At 57.7% G+C, this 18,015-nt stretch overlaps 1 protein-coding gene across 2 annotated transcripts in view; it reads right to left on the bottom strand.

Annotated features, from left to right (window-relative positions):
* EIPR1 (EARP complex and GARP complex interacting protein 1) overlaps positions 1-18,015 on the bottom strand; it is a 122,205-nt gene that overhangs the window by 16,129 nt on the left and 88,061 nt on the right. For both annotated transcript variants that reach the window (XR_012003260.1, XM_072767823.1), the window contains exon 5: positions 1,961-2,060. Coding sequence is in view for 1 of the 2 variants with exons in the window: in XM_072767823.1 (XP_072623924.1) it covers positions 1,961-2,060 (100 nt within the window). In the remaining variant the exon portion in view is untranslated. The remainder of the gene's footprint in view (positions 1-1,960; positions 2,061-18,015) is intronic.

The raw sequence follows: 18,015 nt of genomic DNA, 5'->3' as shown, positions 1-18,015 counted from the left end.
GGAGAGAAAACTAAATTGGTCTCTGCAGAAAATAAGTTACAGATTAATCACCCTACCATAAAATCATTCTGAGATGGCCGAGGGTCTGGAGCGGCGCCCCCGTCTGATTACGGATGGGCTGCTGGACGTGCATGCAGCACCGTGGCTCGCCCCTCCGCGGCCTCTCCCCGGGCAGGGCGCGCCAGGTGCCCACGGACCCCCGCCATCAGCTCCCCCAGCACCTCCTGCACCTGCACTGCAGCAGGAAAGTACTGCTCCCTTCCTGCCTCTGGTCTCTGGGTACGCAGAGCACCTGCGGGGGGGGGCGGGGGGTGCGCAGGAGGGGGCAGGAGGGGCCTTGCTGCCAACTGCACTCAGACTCCGTGGCCCGCGCCCAGGAGGGGCAGCACCATCTCCCTAGACCCACAGCCCACCCGGAGCAGCAGCCCAGGCACTGGGTTACCTTCAAGTTTCCTGTTCTGCTCTAAAATCTGGGTGAGAGTGGCATTTCAGGCCACTCCATGATACAGAAATATGTCTTTTTTAAAAAATAAAAACCATGATTTTTCCCCTTAAATATTACTTAGGCACTACGAAAACAGACCAGCTCTTCATCCCACACTGAAGGCTAGGAGACCACCCTTCTGACCACACGGAGTTTTAAAACTTGAACGTGGAACTTTATTCTAATGAGTCTGACTTTGATGCCATGTGCTGATGATGATAAATCACTACTGGCGCCATCTCCACTGCCTACCCGAGAATTTATTTGCGTTGTAACATAAAGGAGCTAAAAACGTGTCATGGGAACAAAGCAATGTCAGACGGGCCCCACTACAGAATCTGTGCACAGACCCTGCTCTGGTCCCTCCTGCCACGCGTGGCCGCGGAACCGGGGACACCGTAACCTCGTCGTGTCAAGCCTCTAGATTGTTCTCTCTAAAGGTGTTACTTTGACATAAACAAATGCAATGAAACCATGAACACAATATAAAAAATCACATTTTAAGAGAGAAAATTTTAGGGAATCAACATGTCCCGTATATACTAATCAGAATGTTTACTCTAACGGACAAAGTATTGGAGGCAACAAATACTCGAAGGCACAACTGATTCCAAAGAAAGTCAGCGCGAAACACTCAATGGTGTGAGGATGTGCGGCCCCGTGGGGAGCTGTGAGGGGCCTGCCACTCCCATCCGTGGAAACGGAGCCCCGAGGGTGACGTGCAGGTCGCCGCGGCTCAGGCAGGGAGATGCTCTGTGCTGCCCAGCCCGCCCACAACCACACGCACGGGGTGTGACTGCGACCACGGCAAGGTGTGCACTTGTGAGCGAGGGGAAGGTCAGCTGACAGGCCACAGGGCTGGGCGGGGGGAGTGTCACAGGCCACAGGGGTCACAGGCCACAGCAGGGGGCACATAGGCCACAGGGGTCACAGGCCATGGGGGTCACAGGCCACGGCAGGAGCCCAGAGGTCACTAGCGGTTATAGGTCACGGGGAGTCATAGGCCATGGGGGTCAGAGGCCGAGGACCACCGTCATTTTCAACTCACATAGAAATTTGGAAGCAGCTCACCAGCACCGGGAAATTAGTACTTTATGACAGCTCCTACCTAAAAGGTTATTTTAACCAGACTGCAAATCTGTCCACTGAAGAGACAATACACTTGTTCAGCATCTAAACGAGACAATATCCATCGGGAGATCCCACTGCCTCTTGTGGACAAATATGGCCAAAGGGTGGGGTTTTGTCAGCCTTGGGTCCTGTGTCCTGTTGTGTGCGGGGCCCAGGGCCCGACCTCGGACAGCTCACTGAGGGGCCAATCACGCAGGCCCCCGATTGGTGCTTCTGTCCGCTCACTAACCATGTCATAATCTATGTCAAAACCCTAAGCATACACCAACCAACTGCCTTCGGAACTCAGCCAAAAGGTTCAATTAAAAAAACACAAAAGCTGAAAACTGTACGCTGGTCACTCACCACGGCCTGGCTGGAGCTTTCCTGCAGGTCCCACAGCAGGATGTGGTTGTCCGCCAGAGAGATGACCCTCTTCCCGTCCCCCGTGGGCTCCCACGTGACACTGCAAGGAAGAGGAGGCCCCATTAGTACAGAGGCTGGAGGTGCCCGTGTCTCCGCGGCTGTTGCACGCACCCCTCACGAGCAGCCAGGCTCTCCCGAGCCCACGGCCAAGGCCCACGCCCGCCACGGCAGTAGCAGCAGGTGTGTGCAGTGCGGCGTCCTCTCCCGATGAATGCCCGCGTCCTCCCGACTCAGCTGCAGCCACGTGGTTAGGTTAGGAGGTCGGGGGGTTAGGAGGCCGGGCCTTCGGGCGCTCGGGGTTACAGGGGGTGGTGAGGGCGGGCCCGTGACGGGACTGGCACACTCCTGTTCCCTCTCTCCCTCGCTGCCGCTGCGGCTGCCTCCTCTCCCGCCAGGTGAGGACACAGTGGGAAGGCAGCGTCTGCGAGCCGTGAAGGGGGTCCTCACCAGAGCACGGCCATGCTGAACCCCCGACCTCAGACTTCTGGGCCCCAGAACCGTGACAAATAAGGTCTGTTGTTTCAGGCCCAGCCAGCGGTGCTCTGTGGTGGCCACAGGAGCCAACGCATCTTCCCAGGGACCGAGGGACACAGAGCTGACCAACGGCGCCAATGGGACGGGATGAGGCCTGCTGGGGGGCCGGGTTTCAAGGTGGCCCCACGTGGACGCTGCCACCTGGGCAGAGTGCCCACAGCTTTCGTAGCCCGAGGACGCAGCCGACGGTCTGACAGTGGTGGGAGAGGGCCCGTGTCTGCCCTGCCTGTGGCATCGGGTCTCTTCCCCTGTGTCGGCCAATCTGAGCCCCGGTTCCCTGTCACTGCGCCAAAGCCACCCCACCCAACACAGTGCACGTCTGAGTAACTAGTGGAAGACCACAAATACCTGCAGGAAAGCCACGGCGATCAGAGGTTTTCAGCGTGGCCCCAGGTGTACGTTTGTCTTCACTGACAAATTCCCCCAGGGCTACAAAGGGGAGACTCCTGCTCACATACGGTAAGGGGGGGCGGTCTGCAGACCCCAGTAAACACCACACTGCTTCTCCTCCTAACAGAAACAACACCGACGGGGGGCGTCCTCGGGGGGCATCCTCGGGCGCCCCCGCCTCATGCCGTCATCCCAGGACCGTCCGCGGAGCTAGGAATACTTTCAATCACATTAGTATCATTCAAAACCACAATTTCCTTCTCCTCTGTCGTTCAGGAAATGCTCGTGAAGTTCATGGCGCTGTGACCACAGGTGCAGCCGTCCTCTAGCAGACGGAGCTCAGCGTGTCTTTCCTGATAACAACAGTGAAAAATGCACAATATCCAGTACATAAAACTAAAACCCAAGAGCTGGAAGAGGCACCAAGAAATCCGGTTCTGGAATCTGCTGCTCCTACTTTGGTAAGATAATGGCTAATCCCAGCTGTGAACATCCTCCCTCACAGCAAGACGACCAGACCTCTCCTGGTAGCGCATTTCCACGGGTAAACCTGTGCGGAGTTCACAGGCTGACTGTGAAGACCAAGGGCCACTGCAAGCCGGGAAGGAAGGCTGAGACCAGGCCGCCCCGACAGCTCACACTCATTCCCCACAGTGGGGAGGCCGCACGCCCGCCGCCAGGGTGCCAGGGAGGTGGGGTTCTGCTGAGCAGCGTCCGTCTGGCTTGCGGAAGGCCACCTTCCCACCGTGTCCTCCACACGGCAGAAAGGGAGCCCGCGTGCGTCTCCCAAGGCCCTGATCCCACTGTGCGCGCTCCCCGCCCAGGCCCTAATCACTGCCAGACCACCTCCCCGTACCGCCACGCTGGGGATCAGGGCTTCAGCAGACGAACTGGTGGGCAGAGTCCACAGCATGACCTATCAGGAGCAGCACCCACGGCACAGCCTGCGAGGAGCTCCTCACGGATCTCACTCATAACTGACACATGCCCCCGCCCCACCCCAGCACACCCGCAGGCAGAAGCCAGGATGGGGAGAAGCTGCGTGGCCGTGGGGGGGCCCCCAGGGGCAGGAACACCCAATCCGGTGTTTGCAAGGCTACAGGTTGAAAGGCGATGACACACACACGGGGACTTTTTAACAGACACCCCAGAAAGCCAGAGATCCCGGGGAACCGACAAATCACAGGACAAGAATTAGCCAATCTGATCCCGAGACTGACTACCTAATTATGGCGGTTTCTCCAACCAGGCCGAGGGCTTCTGGAGAGCAGACCCAGTCTGCTCGAGGTCGCTCATCCTCCCCGCAGGGGCCAGCGATGCCCGAGGCGCACGGCCCGGGACCGGTACTTGCTCATGGGGTCCCAGGAAGAGTGAAGAGCCAGGGAAGAAAGGTGCTGCCTAAAAACGTGAGATCATTTCCAAGTACGTTCAGCTACTGGCCAGTGCTTGAGGTGGAAAACTCCACGAGCCCTAAGATGAGGAAGCCCTTTCAAGGCATCTGAACAACCGGGATCCCTCCACTAAAGCCCACGTGCTTATTTTATGCTCTAAACTGCATGGTCTCTCGAGCCCGTACTCAGATCTCCCCTTCCCCTCCATGTGCCCACCCTTCTAACCTGGTTGCTCACAATGTCCAAACTACAGATGGGCCCTCGAGCAGCAGCCCATCTGAGGCGGGAACACAGCTAACAGGTAGAAACATGGTAGAAACTGATCCCCACTGCGGAGGGGAGGGGGGAAGGAGAGGGGAGGGAGGAGGGAGGGGAGAATAAGGGAAGAGAGGGGAGGGGAGGGAGAAGGGGAGAGTAGGAGAAGAGGAAGGGAGGAGGAGGAAGGAAGGGAGAGGAGGGGGAGGGAGGAGGGAGAGGGAGAATGAGGAGGGGAGATGGAAGAGAGAGGAGGGAGAGGAAGGAGGGAGGGAAGAGGGAGGGAGGAGGCAGGGAGGAGGGAGAAGGAGAGAAGGGGCTGGAGACTCACAGGAATTTACAGGAGGATCAATCCCAGAACTGCAGAGAAGGCTGTGTGGGAAGCCACGGGCTCCTTCTGGAACCCAAACCCAACAGCAACAGGATGTCGTGAGGAAGCCCGAGCATCAGGGAAGGTCCCCCCGGAGATGTCCCCTCAGACCTTGGCCTGGCTCTGCTCTGGGGCATGGGGGGGGCATGGAAATGGGAGGTGTGAAGAGGGAGCAGGGCTGTCCCGTGGGGAACCGCGGCTCGCCCCCCTTCCCGCCACATCCACACGGGCCAGGCCTCCATCCGCCGCTGTGCAGGCCCAGGGAGCCTCGCTGGGGAGGACCCTGTACGTGTGTCGCTCATCTCACCAAAGGACACGATCAAGTGAATTCCAAGTAGCCACACAAGTAAGTTTTTACACCTAAAAAGGAAAAACACATGAGAATTCCAAAAGAGGCTTAAGAAGCCTTAGGGCACCCATGAGGTAAGAGCGGTGGGCGTCAGGGGACGGCCGGCCCGCGGGTCCCCACAGGTGGAGGGTTTCTGCCTTCGGGAACGCTGTCCTGCCACCTGTGCAGGCCGGTGGCCAGGCCGCACGCCGAGGCACAGACAAAGCCCCAGCCCGGGCAGGGGCGCGCACGATGTGCTCCTGCCCGAGCTCATGAAACCAGCTGCCAGGAGAGGCCCGCTGCGCTTCCAGAACAGCTGCAGGGGTTCTCTGTGCCCAGAGGAGGAAGGGCCAGGCCCACAGCATCCTGGCTCCATGGCGCCGTGTCTCGGCCTCGGCGGAGCTCAGCTCCCAAGGTCCGAAGTCGGCCACACTGCGATCCTCTGGATCCTGGACACCCAAGGCCGCGGGAGGCTTATTCCCCTGCAGCACCAGGACCAAAGCTGGAAGGAGCAAGTCACTTCAGTACAACAGACCGTCCGCACATGAGGACGAGAGAGGCGGGCCTCTGGAGGCAGAGGGGGCTCGGCTGAAACAGCACCCGCTCCAGGAGCCGGCCAGATCCCAGCCCCCCCGCCCCCCCCCCCCCGGCCTGGGGCAGCAGCGGCCCCGGTCACGCACGTCCACCTCCCGGCCAGACTACAAACTGTGCTGAGCCCAGGCTCACACGGCGACCCTCGCAGGAGAGGCACTTAATAAGGAGGCGTTGCAAGAAAGACGGAACGAAGAATTACGCTTCCTCTCAGCCTGTGTCCAGTGCACCTTAAATTCATAAAAAACAAAATCGGGAAAAGATTCTATTTATCAAGTACACTCAGCGAAGATTGGTCCATCCTGGAGCCCACTGAGAGGGTTTGCTACTTAGTCTCGAAAGGACCTCATCAAGAAGAGGTCTTGCTTGCTCTCTGACCCTCTCCTGAGGCCTGCTGAGGACGCGTGAGCCGAGGGAGCAGGGAAGGTCCCCTCCGCCCTGCCCTGCCCTGCCCTCCTCCCGCGCCCCTCCAGGCCGTGAGCCACGGGGCATCGCTCCTGGCCGCTCAAACCGAGCCTGACGTGCCCAGGCTGCCCCCGCGGCCCCCTGCCTCCCCCGGGGCAGCTCTGCCTGCGAGGTCACACAGGCCTAAACTCCACACACCTGCTGCACCCCCCTTCTCATTCCCAGGGGTCCCAAGCCGCCCAGGAGCAAAATCTTGGGAGTAACTTTTTTACAATCATCCTACTCAAATTCTATGTAAAAAAGCAATCAAGCCTGTTGAATTTTATTTTTGACGTCTGACTTCTTGCTTTATACCAATCTGCCCCAGTTTGCCTGTGGCTTCCTGATTTTCTGACAGCGCTGGCCTGGAAACGCGGTCTCCCAGGCTCCTGCTTGCCCAACCGACTCTGCACAGCCCCCTGAGAGCGCGGCCCACCTCCGGGCCTGTGTTTGCTTCCCGCCATCAAAATAGGGAAACGTGATGAGGTCTTGTTCTCACGGAAACAACACCCAGGCAGTTTTAGTTCATACCAGTGACATTTTGAATGTGGGTCACCTGCCGTGTTTACACGAATACTGTTGGATTTGGGTTTTGAGCTCCTGTCTGTCCAACTGCCTGTTTCTTACCATCCGGGGAACAGCCATCGAGAAGGGCTGCAGCACGGCGTGCACACGGCCCAGCAGGCCAGTCCGCCGTGCAGGACAGGGAGGGGTCAACACAACACGACATGCATGCGCGCCTCCCACCACGGCCATCGCGCCCACAAACGCTGCTCCAGAATGCCTCCTCCCGCCACACACAGACCCCGACTGGGCAAGCGCGACACCTCCCTAACACAACGGCCAGCCCCCCAAAGTCAGGCCCGACCCCAGCCTCAGATGCCCCCATCCGTACAGCTATGGCACCCGAGCCTCGCGGCCCAGCAGAACCCCCACCTGCATCTGGAAGGTTGACTCGCCTGCTCCGGGGGTTGCCGGGAATCCGAGCCAACCAGGGTCCCTCAAACAGGGCGGCAATCCTCCAAGGGCAGGAAGCTCGGGACACGGTGAAGTGGCGCGCCCGCCCTAGCATGTTTTCAGGGTAAATGGCATCTTGTGAAAACTCGTATTATGATGCATTAAATGTATGTGTGTGTGGGGGGGGGTCATGATGTAAAATTACCTTTTTCTGGTTTTGAAATTTGGAGAATGCTGCTTCAGATCACTAACGCTGGTCTTTTTCAGTAATCTCAAGCATTTGGGGTAGAATTTCCTCTGAAGTGCACGGCCTTCTTACCTTTTCAGTAGTGCGCCCAACACACAGCCTGTCTGGCACGGTGGCACGTCCCGTTCCTCTGGGGACAGAGCTGGTGCCCTGTGGGAAATGGCCGTACGTCCTTGGTCTTTTATATGACAGCTGAGTGTGCAACACTGCTGGCAGCTGTCTACTGCCCTCCTGGCTGCGGCGTATGCCCCGCCAGCACCTGCCTCACGCTCCCTTTGAACTCAGCTTGAGCAGCACACACACTCACGACTAACAGGTTCAGTAGTGAACAGCCCTGTGTGGATGCAGAAGGCACTCTCCTCTGAATAAAACACATGACGCCGCAGCCCCTACCTTCCTGAACTCCTAATTTAGGCTGTACTATGTTATATTCTACTTTAAAGCCACAGATGCTCAAAAAAATTAATAAATAAAGTCATAGACGCTCATTAAAAATGTTTAAGCTTTGCAGAAGTGGAAGTCTCTTTTACTGCCGCCCAGCGAAAATAACTCCGATCAATAATGGACGTGTCACATCCGGGTCTTTGCTGTGCTCAGGCTGACGTGGATCATATGACCACCAGTGGCACTTACAGAAAGGCAAACATGCTGATACTACTCTGTGATGTGCTGCCTTACTTACAACATGTGCTGGGTAACTTTCCACGTCAAATAAATGTAATTCTAGCCAAAGGCCATACAAAATTCTATCGTAGGGATACCTGCAATTTTTAGCCTCTTTGCGCTCTGACTGCCTCATCTGTCCAGCAGAGGTAACAGTGCGCCAGCGTGAGAGGTTAAGCGGAGACCAACAGGACAATATTTAGGGCAGCCCCCCCAAAGCAGGTGTTCACTGAGCCTCGATATGCGGTCAGATCTGCACTTCTTACAGCAGGCGTGGTGCTACCCTCTGGAGGCTTCTGGGGACGTGGGGGGGGGGACACTTTCGGTTTTCAAAGAGACTGGGAGGGCAGTAGGCTGGTAGGCAAGAACCAGGGGTGCCAGGCATCCCATAACACGCAACAGCATTCCACGGCAAAGACCGTCCCACCCCCAACGCCAACAGCCTCGCTTTGAAAAACCATCAAACCCTACTTGGAAAGTTGGCTGGAATATTAAAATCACCACCTTTACAAGCACCAAAAGAAGTCCGTCAAGATTTACGTTAAGAAAAATCTTCAGGGGATTCCTGGGTGGCTCGGCGGTTTGGCGCCTGCCTTTGGCCCAGGGCGTAATCCTGGAGTCCCGGGATCGAGTCCCACGTTGGGCTCCCTGCATGGAGCCTGCTTCTCCCTCTGCCTGTGTCTCTGCCTCTCTCTCTCTGTGTGTGTATCATAAATCAATCAATCAATCAATCAATCTTTAAGACAAATCTTCAGAAGACGTTAGAAACTCAAATCTGTACCTTTCCTGCAGGGCCACGGAGCTCGATCGTGCTTCGCTGTCCCACCCGCTTCATACCCGGTGGCTGGGGTCCTGAGTTACCAGTGTTGCCTTCTGTGGCACCTGGGTTTTCCTCTGATGATCGTCCACAAGTCAGCCAGGCATTATGCCGTTTCCCCTGGAGGTCTGAGAACATTCTGGAGCTCCCAGAATTACTGCCATGTGCACTATGATCAGGCCGCCACGGAGGAGGCCTCCCCACATTCTCGTTCCCTCGCTCTGCCTCTCTACATCCTGTCTGCACAGGCCCCCATGACACCCAGAAAAGGTCTGATGTGGGGCCCGTCTGCCTCGGCCTGCCCTCCAGCCCCAGGGAGCACACTGGGGGCAGTGGGACGCAGGGAGCACATCAAAGACCCCGAGGAGGACCCAGGGGAGGGCAGGGAACCCAAAGTCAATAGGTCAGAAAAAGATGACGGTTAAGACAGATGCCAACCTGTTCCAAAGGTTGTTCCTCTAGTTCTAGATCTCTCTCACACACGCATATATGTGCCCCACACGTGCACACCCCTACACAGCCCCCCCCACTGCACACATGCACACGTGCACACCTCTACACATACACGTCCCCCATGTGCATACCCCTACGCAGCCCCTATACACACACACCACATACATGCACATGTGCATAGCTGTGCATACACACATGCCCCACACATGCACATGTACACACCTCTACAAACACAGGTGCCCCACAAGTGCACACCCCTATACACACACGTCCATGTGCACACCCCTATGGAGCCCCCCCACACACACACCACACATACACATGTGCACGCCCGTGCATACACACACACCACACACATGCACATGTACACACCCCTACACAGATGCCCCGCAAATGCACATGTGCACACCCCTACACACACACGTCCATGTGCACACTCCTACACAGTCCCCATACACACCACACATGCACATGTGCATACACACATGCCCCACACATGCACATGTACACACCCCTACAGATGCTCCACAAGTGCACATGTGCACACCCCTACACACACACGTCCATGTGCACACTCCTACACAGCCCCCATACACACCATACATGCACATGTGCATACATACATGTCCCACACATGCACACGTACACACCCCTACACTGATGCCACACGTGCACACCACACACATGCACACCCACATACACACCTCCCACACGTGAACATACATCCTAACACACACACAAACCACACACTCCCCCACACATTGCACATACACACGCAGCCCCACCCCGCATATGCACACACACCCCCAGGTGAGCTGGAGCTGAGGCCTTTACTTGGAGTGTAACGCAAGACACACGTGTGAGCAGAGCTCAGCAGCCTCAGTGGCGTGAGGAAGAAGGGCCCCACGTGGAGCGCTGACTCTGAATAACTACAGGACGTGCAATAAGCTACGCCTTTGACATTTGCCATTTACGTCTGAGAGGATTTGAATTTGTAATCTCTGATTTACACGACATGAAAAAGAAAGGGAACAAATCTGCCTTCTCCATGCCGCAAGAGTTAATCTCGCCGCAGTCGTCTGGACGCCCCGGAGACTCCCGGAGCAAAACGGGGACGGAAGGAACAGGTACTTGAGGCGAGCGTGAGGAGCTCCGACGCTCCCACTTTATCTCACCGGGGAAAGGCCGAGATGGAGGCGGGAGCCGCCCACTGCGCTGGCAGGCCGAGGAGGGCCTGGGCCGGGCCCCGGGGATGGTGCCAGGACGTCAGGCCAGAGCGGCGCCAGGTCACCATGATGCTGGAGAACCCCCCCCGCCCCCGCCACGCACGGACAGAGGGCGGCGACAAGCTGCCGTCAGGACGCAGGACAGGCGCGTCTACACGTAGAAACAAACCTGACTTTCTTGGCCGTGAGGCAGGTGACCAGACGCCCTGACTCGCCGCCGGCCACCCGCGGTTCCTGCCGGTGTCCCCTGCCCCCCGAAGCTTCCTCTCCCCCGCCCTCACGATCGCCTGTCACCGGGTCCTGCACACCCCCGTCCCCGTGAGGGCACAGTCTCGGGCCCTTCCTGAGGAACAGGCCGTCCAAGGCATGTCGGCGATCGGGGGCAAGCAGACCCCCCATCACACGTGGCCGAGGCGCTGTGGGGCCCCTGCTCCCGCCCCTCGTATTTCGTTATCTGTCCTGGGTGATGCATCAGGAAGTACCTGTTGTGGGTTTATAGGGAGCAGTCCCCAGAATCATCGGTGTGTGGCCCTAAGAATACACACCCTGGGATAACCGGAGCACGCGCGGTGCAATAAAAAGAGAAATTCTATTTTATCATGGATCATCACCATGAAACTGGTGCCATAAATGAAAGAAAATAACCTAGAATTTCTGCTATACTTGCTACTCCAAACTAAGAAGTTTATTTCTCTGTTCATAAAATCATCCCTTTTCCTGCTTTATCACACCCTGCCAGTGAATTTGAGAGGACGTAAAATTACATTAACAAGTGGAGAACACAGTAGCATCTACCTAATGTAAGTGTGCAATATCCCTTCATAATCATGGGGAGGAAAACACAAGAAAAGGGCTGTTTCTGTAAATAAACCCAAATAAAAAATCTACACTTCTGGGAGGCAGTTAACAAGGACCATAATGGCAGGAATGATGGTTCTAATTTGGCAGGTTTCATGCTGATCAAACAAAATACATGCTTCTCTTCCTCAGATTAGTGATTCCAAATGAATGATTCACACTCTGCATTCTGGCACCTGGGGTGAGGACAGCTCGAAGGACACTAGGAATTCTTAAAACCACCTCACTACAAATTTAATAATTTAAACCCAGAGCGACTCCCTGCCCTAACTCGGCTGCTGCCGGGTGCCGGCCCCCCAGGACATGACGCCCGCGGCTGGAAGACACGCTTCCACGCACAATCACGGCCGTGTGGAGACCGAGCTCCCACTGCATCCTGGAACCCGTCAGGTTTGTTACGTTAGTGGAAAAGGGAAACCCTCAAGAAGGAAGCTACCTAGTAAGTCGCTGGTCACAAGTCAAAATTGAAAATCCCATTAAAACAACACATGGTGTGCCAGGTTAGGCACCTCTTTTCCAACGGAGACTGGGCAACCTGGCTCACTTCTGCCTGCTGGCAAACGCACAGGACGCCCCACAACAGCCCTTCCCGGTGCAGCACAGATCGGGGGAAGGAGGCTTCAGGCCGCACTGAGATGTCGGGGAGGCCCACCCCGTGCACATGCGGGCTCCCGGGGCCCGGCGCCCTGGCACCCCGAGGGGTGCGCTCCTGCCCTGGCCCGGGGTGCCGCGGGGCTGCCGTGGTTATGAGAAGGCCGTGCTTACCCTGACGTCCCTCACCCAGACATACTCCTGGCCCCATCAGTAAACCCCACAGCTGCGGTCGCACACAGCAGAGCAGGCCAGGCCTCGGGGAGAGGCTGTTGGTCCCACAGGTTCCTCGTGTGGAGCTGACGTCGGCAGTTACAGCCTGAGCCACTGCCCCGTGCCGTGTGGCCCAACAGAAGCACGCACCCTGACATGGGGGCCCCAGAATGGACCCAGAAATAGCCAGAGGCCCATTCACTGCGTGTGGGGACGAACAATCACCCAGAGCCGCGCTCCTGAGAAGCCTCCCCCGCAGGAGCTGGTCAAGGCCCGTGTGCTCCTCCCTGGGGTGGACGTTGGGTGGGACACACTGCCTGGCCCTCCCTGAGGGAGGCTCCGTGCCAGGTCAGCCTGGCCCATCCTGCAACCCAGAGAGAGCTGCGGGGCCCAGTGGGGGCCTGACCGTCCTGTGTGTGACAGGTTCTCGCCAGCCCCGAGGGCCCCGCTGAGCCCCAGGTTCACGGGTCTGTCCCTCCAAGGCCACCCAACACTGGCCACAGGGGCCAGCACACCCACCACACATCTCCTCCCAGGACCTGGAGAGGAGTGCGAGCCGAACAGCGCGGGGACACCACCCCCACCCGGTGCTCAAGCAACGGCACATCCAAACCCCCATGCCCTGTCTTCCCAGGAAGTTCAAAGCTCACTTTTTAATTAAAACAAAAAAAGTACATTTAGAGGCTCCTGGGTGGCTCAGTGGGTTAAGGTCTGCCTTGGGCTCAAGTCATGATCTTGGGGTCCTGGGATCGAGTCCCGCATCAGGCTCCCTGCTCAGCGGGCAGTCAGCTTCTCCCTCTGCCTCTGCCCCTGCCCATGTGCACGTGTGCGCTCTCTCTGCCCCCCCAACTATCTAACTTGAATAAACAAACAAAATCTTTAAAATAAATAAATAAAAGAAGACTTCATGATAAACCTGTCTCCCCAGATTCCAATAGTGGTTTGGGTGTTTCTTCTTCCTTTTGATCTACATTTATTCCTTCCTCTCCAGCCCCATTTTTCAAACAGTGGAAAATGTTTAGGATTCTCACACATGTAGTTAGTACTCCTTGAGGTTTGAACTTTTTAAATCATTTAGACCTCTCGTTTAAATACAAACAGACCTCCATGCTCCCTTCTAACCTTGCCCCTTGGACACCCTGCTGCCCAGAGTCATCTCACGCGCTCTGGGAGGCAGCGGCTGGCTCACAAGAGGATCACAAGAAACACACTTGGAACCACGTCCTCACGGAGGCCTGGACTAAAATCGTAGAAAGGACACGAATGTCCCTTATACGTAACTATACTTGCTGCACTTCCGACTTCCGTCCTGTGAACCCCCCGTGAGAGCTGTAGTCGCACATTGTGCTTTGCTACTTTTTCACCACCTCCCTGACCCGGAATCTGAACAGCGTCAGGTGGCGAGAGAGTCCGTGACCCATGACGACCGTGCTCGGTGCACGGTGGGCACGTGAGCAAACCTGAAAGAGGGAGGCATCTTCACGGTGCCCTAGGCCACCGCACACAAGGAGGCTGCGTGCCTCACTCTGGGCCGCCTTAGAAGCCAACAGAAGTTGGCAGCGAGCCAGTAACCAGGGAAGCAACTCAGACCTCGGTACACCTCGCTGCGTAAACCCGACAAGACGGACACAAATCTTACGATATCAGAAATCTGCAATCCTCAACTGTCACGGTCACGGAGAACTCTCCATCGCGACGGCCCGAAAAACCGCGTCCCAAGATCTCATGATCCTAAACAGGCCTTGGGACCTATCCTACAGGCCGCTTCTGGGAGGGCTCAAGGGTACCTGGCAGGTGTGTCATGCTGAACTAGAGAAAGAAACACAAAGGGAGAGATGAGGCCAAACCACCTCAGGAATCGGCGGCCTCACCCTCTCCTGCCCCTACCCCCCCCCCCCACCCTGAACCCAGCGTCCTCCTGCTAAGAGCGCACCCGCCTCCCCGGGCTCAGCCGCCTGGCGTGTCCCCGTGACAGTGACCTCCACCTGCCCGCGGAGGCCTCCTCCCCCAGGGGGCAGCTCTGGACGCGGAGGTCAGCCGGTCGCTGGTCGCTGGCGCCTCAGGACCCTGGGGGCTGCAGTGTCAGTCACTCCCTGGCCAACCCCGAACGCTTCTGGTGACTGAGGTTAGCGACTTCTCCTCCCAAGGACGTGTTTGTTGTCCGTGAAACCAGGTGGTGGTGTGACTCCTGCTGAGCACCCCTCGGGGGGCCGAGCGCGCCAGGAATTCACTGGAGCCCCTACCATCTGCCTGGGCCTCTGCCGGCCAGCAGGGAGTGTCCGTCTGGGCGACGGGCTTATTCGGGGTTCGGCAGCAGGGGCGGGCGGGGGCCCCTTCCGGGCAGGGCCAAGGGGAGCAGCAGAGTCGCCCGTGTGGCTCAGTGGCCCTCAGCCAGCAGCGATGACGCTGCAGCCCCACACCCGGGAGATCTGCCCCCTGCCCTGCCCGGGCTCCCAGAGACGCCACGAGCAGGACCGGGGTGTGGGGGGCCCGGGCGCCACCCTCCCTTCGCCGGAACTCAGCGAACCCTGACCCCAGCCCTGAGCTGCCGGTCTAGTCGCAGAGGCACGGAGACCGCTCACATCACGGAGGACGACCGCATACAGGCCAGGGGAGCCGTGAAGAGCCGCCCTCCCCTACCCCGGACGTGAGACAGGGCCAGCTCCGTGCGTGCTGTGGGGCTCCCGCCTTCACCTCATTTCTGTAACGCAGTGAGTGCGGTGGGCTGCTCCATGCGGTGGGCCTGCTCCGTGTGTGGGCCTCCTCCCGCCCCAGACGAACCCACGGCAGCTGACACACACTGCCCGAGGGCTGATGGGGTGACACACGGTGACGACGGCGAAAGCAGCCCCGAGGGGCCTCTCCCTCCGAGTGCCACGCGGAGGGGAAGAGGGCCAAGACGTCACCCGACTCCCTGAGAATGAGGGGCGCACCACCCAGTGTGGGAGACACCTCGGCATCTCATGGTGCGGAGCGGGAAAGCCCAGCAGGGGCCCCTCGTCACCACCCGTCGCCCACGAGGCACCGCGGACGGGAGGCTGGCTGTGTCACACCCACGGCACGCGGGCCGAAGTCTGCCAGAAGAGAAAGGGGCTTTGTTATTTGCAAAATGAAGAACACCCCTGGAAAGCATAATTTCCTTATGTTTGTCATCGCAAAGGACTAGCGGGGAGAGGTGTGAACGTTCTCAAAGCGTATCCTGATGGAGGAGTGTCTGTACTCCCAGCCACAGACACAACGTGCAAACCGCAGTGCGACAACCACAAGGGGCTCCTTCTGCTCCTGCATTCAGCAGGGAGGCAGTTCTGGGCGATGGGCCGGGTTCTGGGCTCGGCTGCCCGGCTCTGAACCCCCACTACTCCGCTGGGAAGGAAAGGCTGGGTGCAGGCTCCTGGGCCCTCTCTGCGATGGTCCCTACTTTATGGGGCGGTGCGGGGGGACGCAGTGCCCGCCGAGCTCGGGAGGGCCCGCTCTCGGTCCAGGCTCCCTCACACGGCACCTGCCACCTGACCAGGCCCCCGTGCGGAGGAAGCTCCGTGACAGGAGCGAGATCGCACACGGCCAGAGCCAGGCGTGGTCAGGCCTCTACACAAGATGCAAGAGGGTGTGAGGGCAGTGAGTATTTTCGAATGGTTAAGGAGGCCCTCTCCGAAGACGTGATCCTGAACCAAGAAGCTGACAGCTCCTGACTCGACGCCGAAGCTCCGGGGAGGCCCCTCCAAGCTCTGCTTGGGACCTGCATCCCCACAGCATGGATCTGAGAAAATCAGCAAGAACGGATTGTCGCCGTGCTCGTATTACGTACCCTAACAAGTACAGAAGGTGCCGCGTCTCCACAGAGATCCTGCCACAGAGCCATGGCAACAGCATTTCCTTCTTCTCAGGAATCTTCACTCACGGTTGAGAGAAATGAGTGACCTTCCAGCAGCAACCCCGCGCAGCCTCGGGGCAGGAGAGCACCAGAGCCGGGGCGAGGGGCCTCCCCGGCCCACACGCCATCCCCCTCCAGGGCTGGGAGCTCAAAGCAAACACACTGGGCCACAGGGCCTCCCAGGCCCTTCAGGGGAAGGCCGGCCTCCCGGGCACTGCCCACCCCTGCGTGCCAGACGGCTGAGACGGGGGCGTGGGGCCACGTACGCTGGGGCCCAGATGCTCCAGGGCCCAGGAAGCCAGGTGGCCCCGAGGACAGGAGCCCCCAGGGCGCGGTGCGGGACGCTGCCACAGCCCCACACACTGAATTGTGTAGTGTTCCGGAACCCTCCCTCAGCCAGCAGCGGGGCCGATGCCCAGCACAGGTCTGGGAGCCCCTCTTCTGCAACTGCTCTCAGCCCCAACCACAAAGGAAAACAGGCAAACTAAAGTACCAGTTGCCTCACGTTGACCTCAAACAGCACCCTTCACCTTCATGTATTCACCACACTTAAATTTCCAAAAGTCAAATTCCCTGATAAGAAGACATCACTAAGGACGTAAAAAAAAAAAAAAAAAAAAAAAAAAAAAATCACACACAAAAACAAACAAAAAAACCCCATGCATGATAACCCCAAAGGCCAGCAAGGATGCAGAGACGGGTCCTCACACATCGCTGGCGGGAGCGTCAAATGCACAGCTACTCTGGACAAGGCTCAGGCCGTTTGTAAAAACAAGGTACCCCAAGAACGGCCCTCGGGGGCATCCTGCAGAGGAGTGGAAACCCACGTTCATGCGGACACCTGTACATTCCTGCTCAGAGCAGCATTATTCATAACGTCCAAACTCGGGGGAACCCAGCTGCCCTTCAACAGGCGAGCGGCCACACAAACTGTAGTCTGTCTTCTTGGGCTACCACGCAGAAGAAAGGAGCCACTGATGGGCACATGTGACAACCAGGATGGACCTCCGGGAAATCACACTGCGGGCACAAAGCCACTATCAAAGCTTCCGGAGTGGACGGTTGCTTTCATGAACGTTCTTAAAATGACAAGTCTACAGGAAGGAGCACAGACGGACGCTTGCCGGGGATTAAGGGAGGGGCGTGGGGAGGAGTGGACGATGGCCATGAACAGGTGGCAGGAGAGATCCCGGTTCTGCACGTTGACCACAGCACTGGCGGCACAGACACACGTGATGACACAGCAGAGAACTCGATGTACACACGCCGTGGGTCATATCAACACCCCATCCCCAGGGGTGACCCTGCAGAGGAGCTATGCAGTGTCACCACTGGGGGAGATGGGTGATGGGCACACGGGATCTGTGTGTAATGTTCCTACAGCTGCAGGTGGATCACAGCCACCTCACAGGGAAAAGGTCGACAAACGCGTACAGTGATATAATGGATAACAAAAGAAATTTAAGAGACGCTTTGAACAATGGCAGCAAACTTAGAAGAGGGCAGCCTCCCAATGTGAATTGAAGGAAGACTGTTTCTCTGGACATGTTTAAAGATCAACAATTACTTCCTAACAATTTCCCCTTTCACAAGGGTACAATTCCAAGGATGGTATTCGTGGGGTATGATCATCGGAGTGTGTAACAGGGGTGCCATCACGGGGATGCGGTCACGGGGGTGTGATCATACGGGGTCACAGGGATACAGTTATGGGGATGTGATCACAGGGGTGTGATCATGATCACAGAGGGCCAAAAGGGTGTGGGATCAAGGGGATGTGGTCACAGGGGTCAAGG

This window comes from Vulpes vulpes, chromosome 8 (genome assembly GCF_048418805.1).
Source record: "Vulpes vulpes isolate BD-2025 chromosome 8, VulVul3, whole genome shotgun sequence".
Lineage (NCBI taxonomy): Eukaryota > Metazoa > Chordata > Mammalia > Carnivora > Canidae > Vulpes > Vulpes vulpes.
Note: the sequence above shows the minus strand (reverse complement) of the source record. Positions and strands in the feature narration are given on the sequence as shown.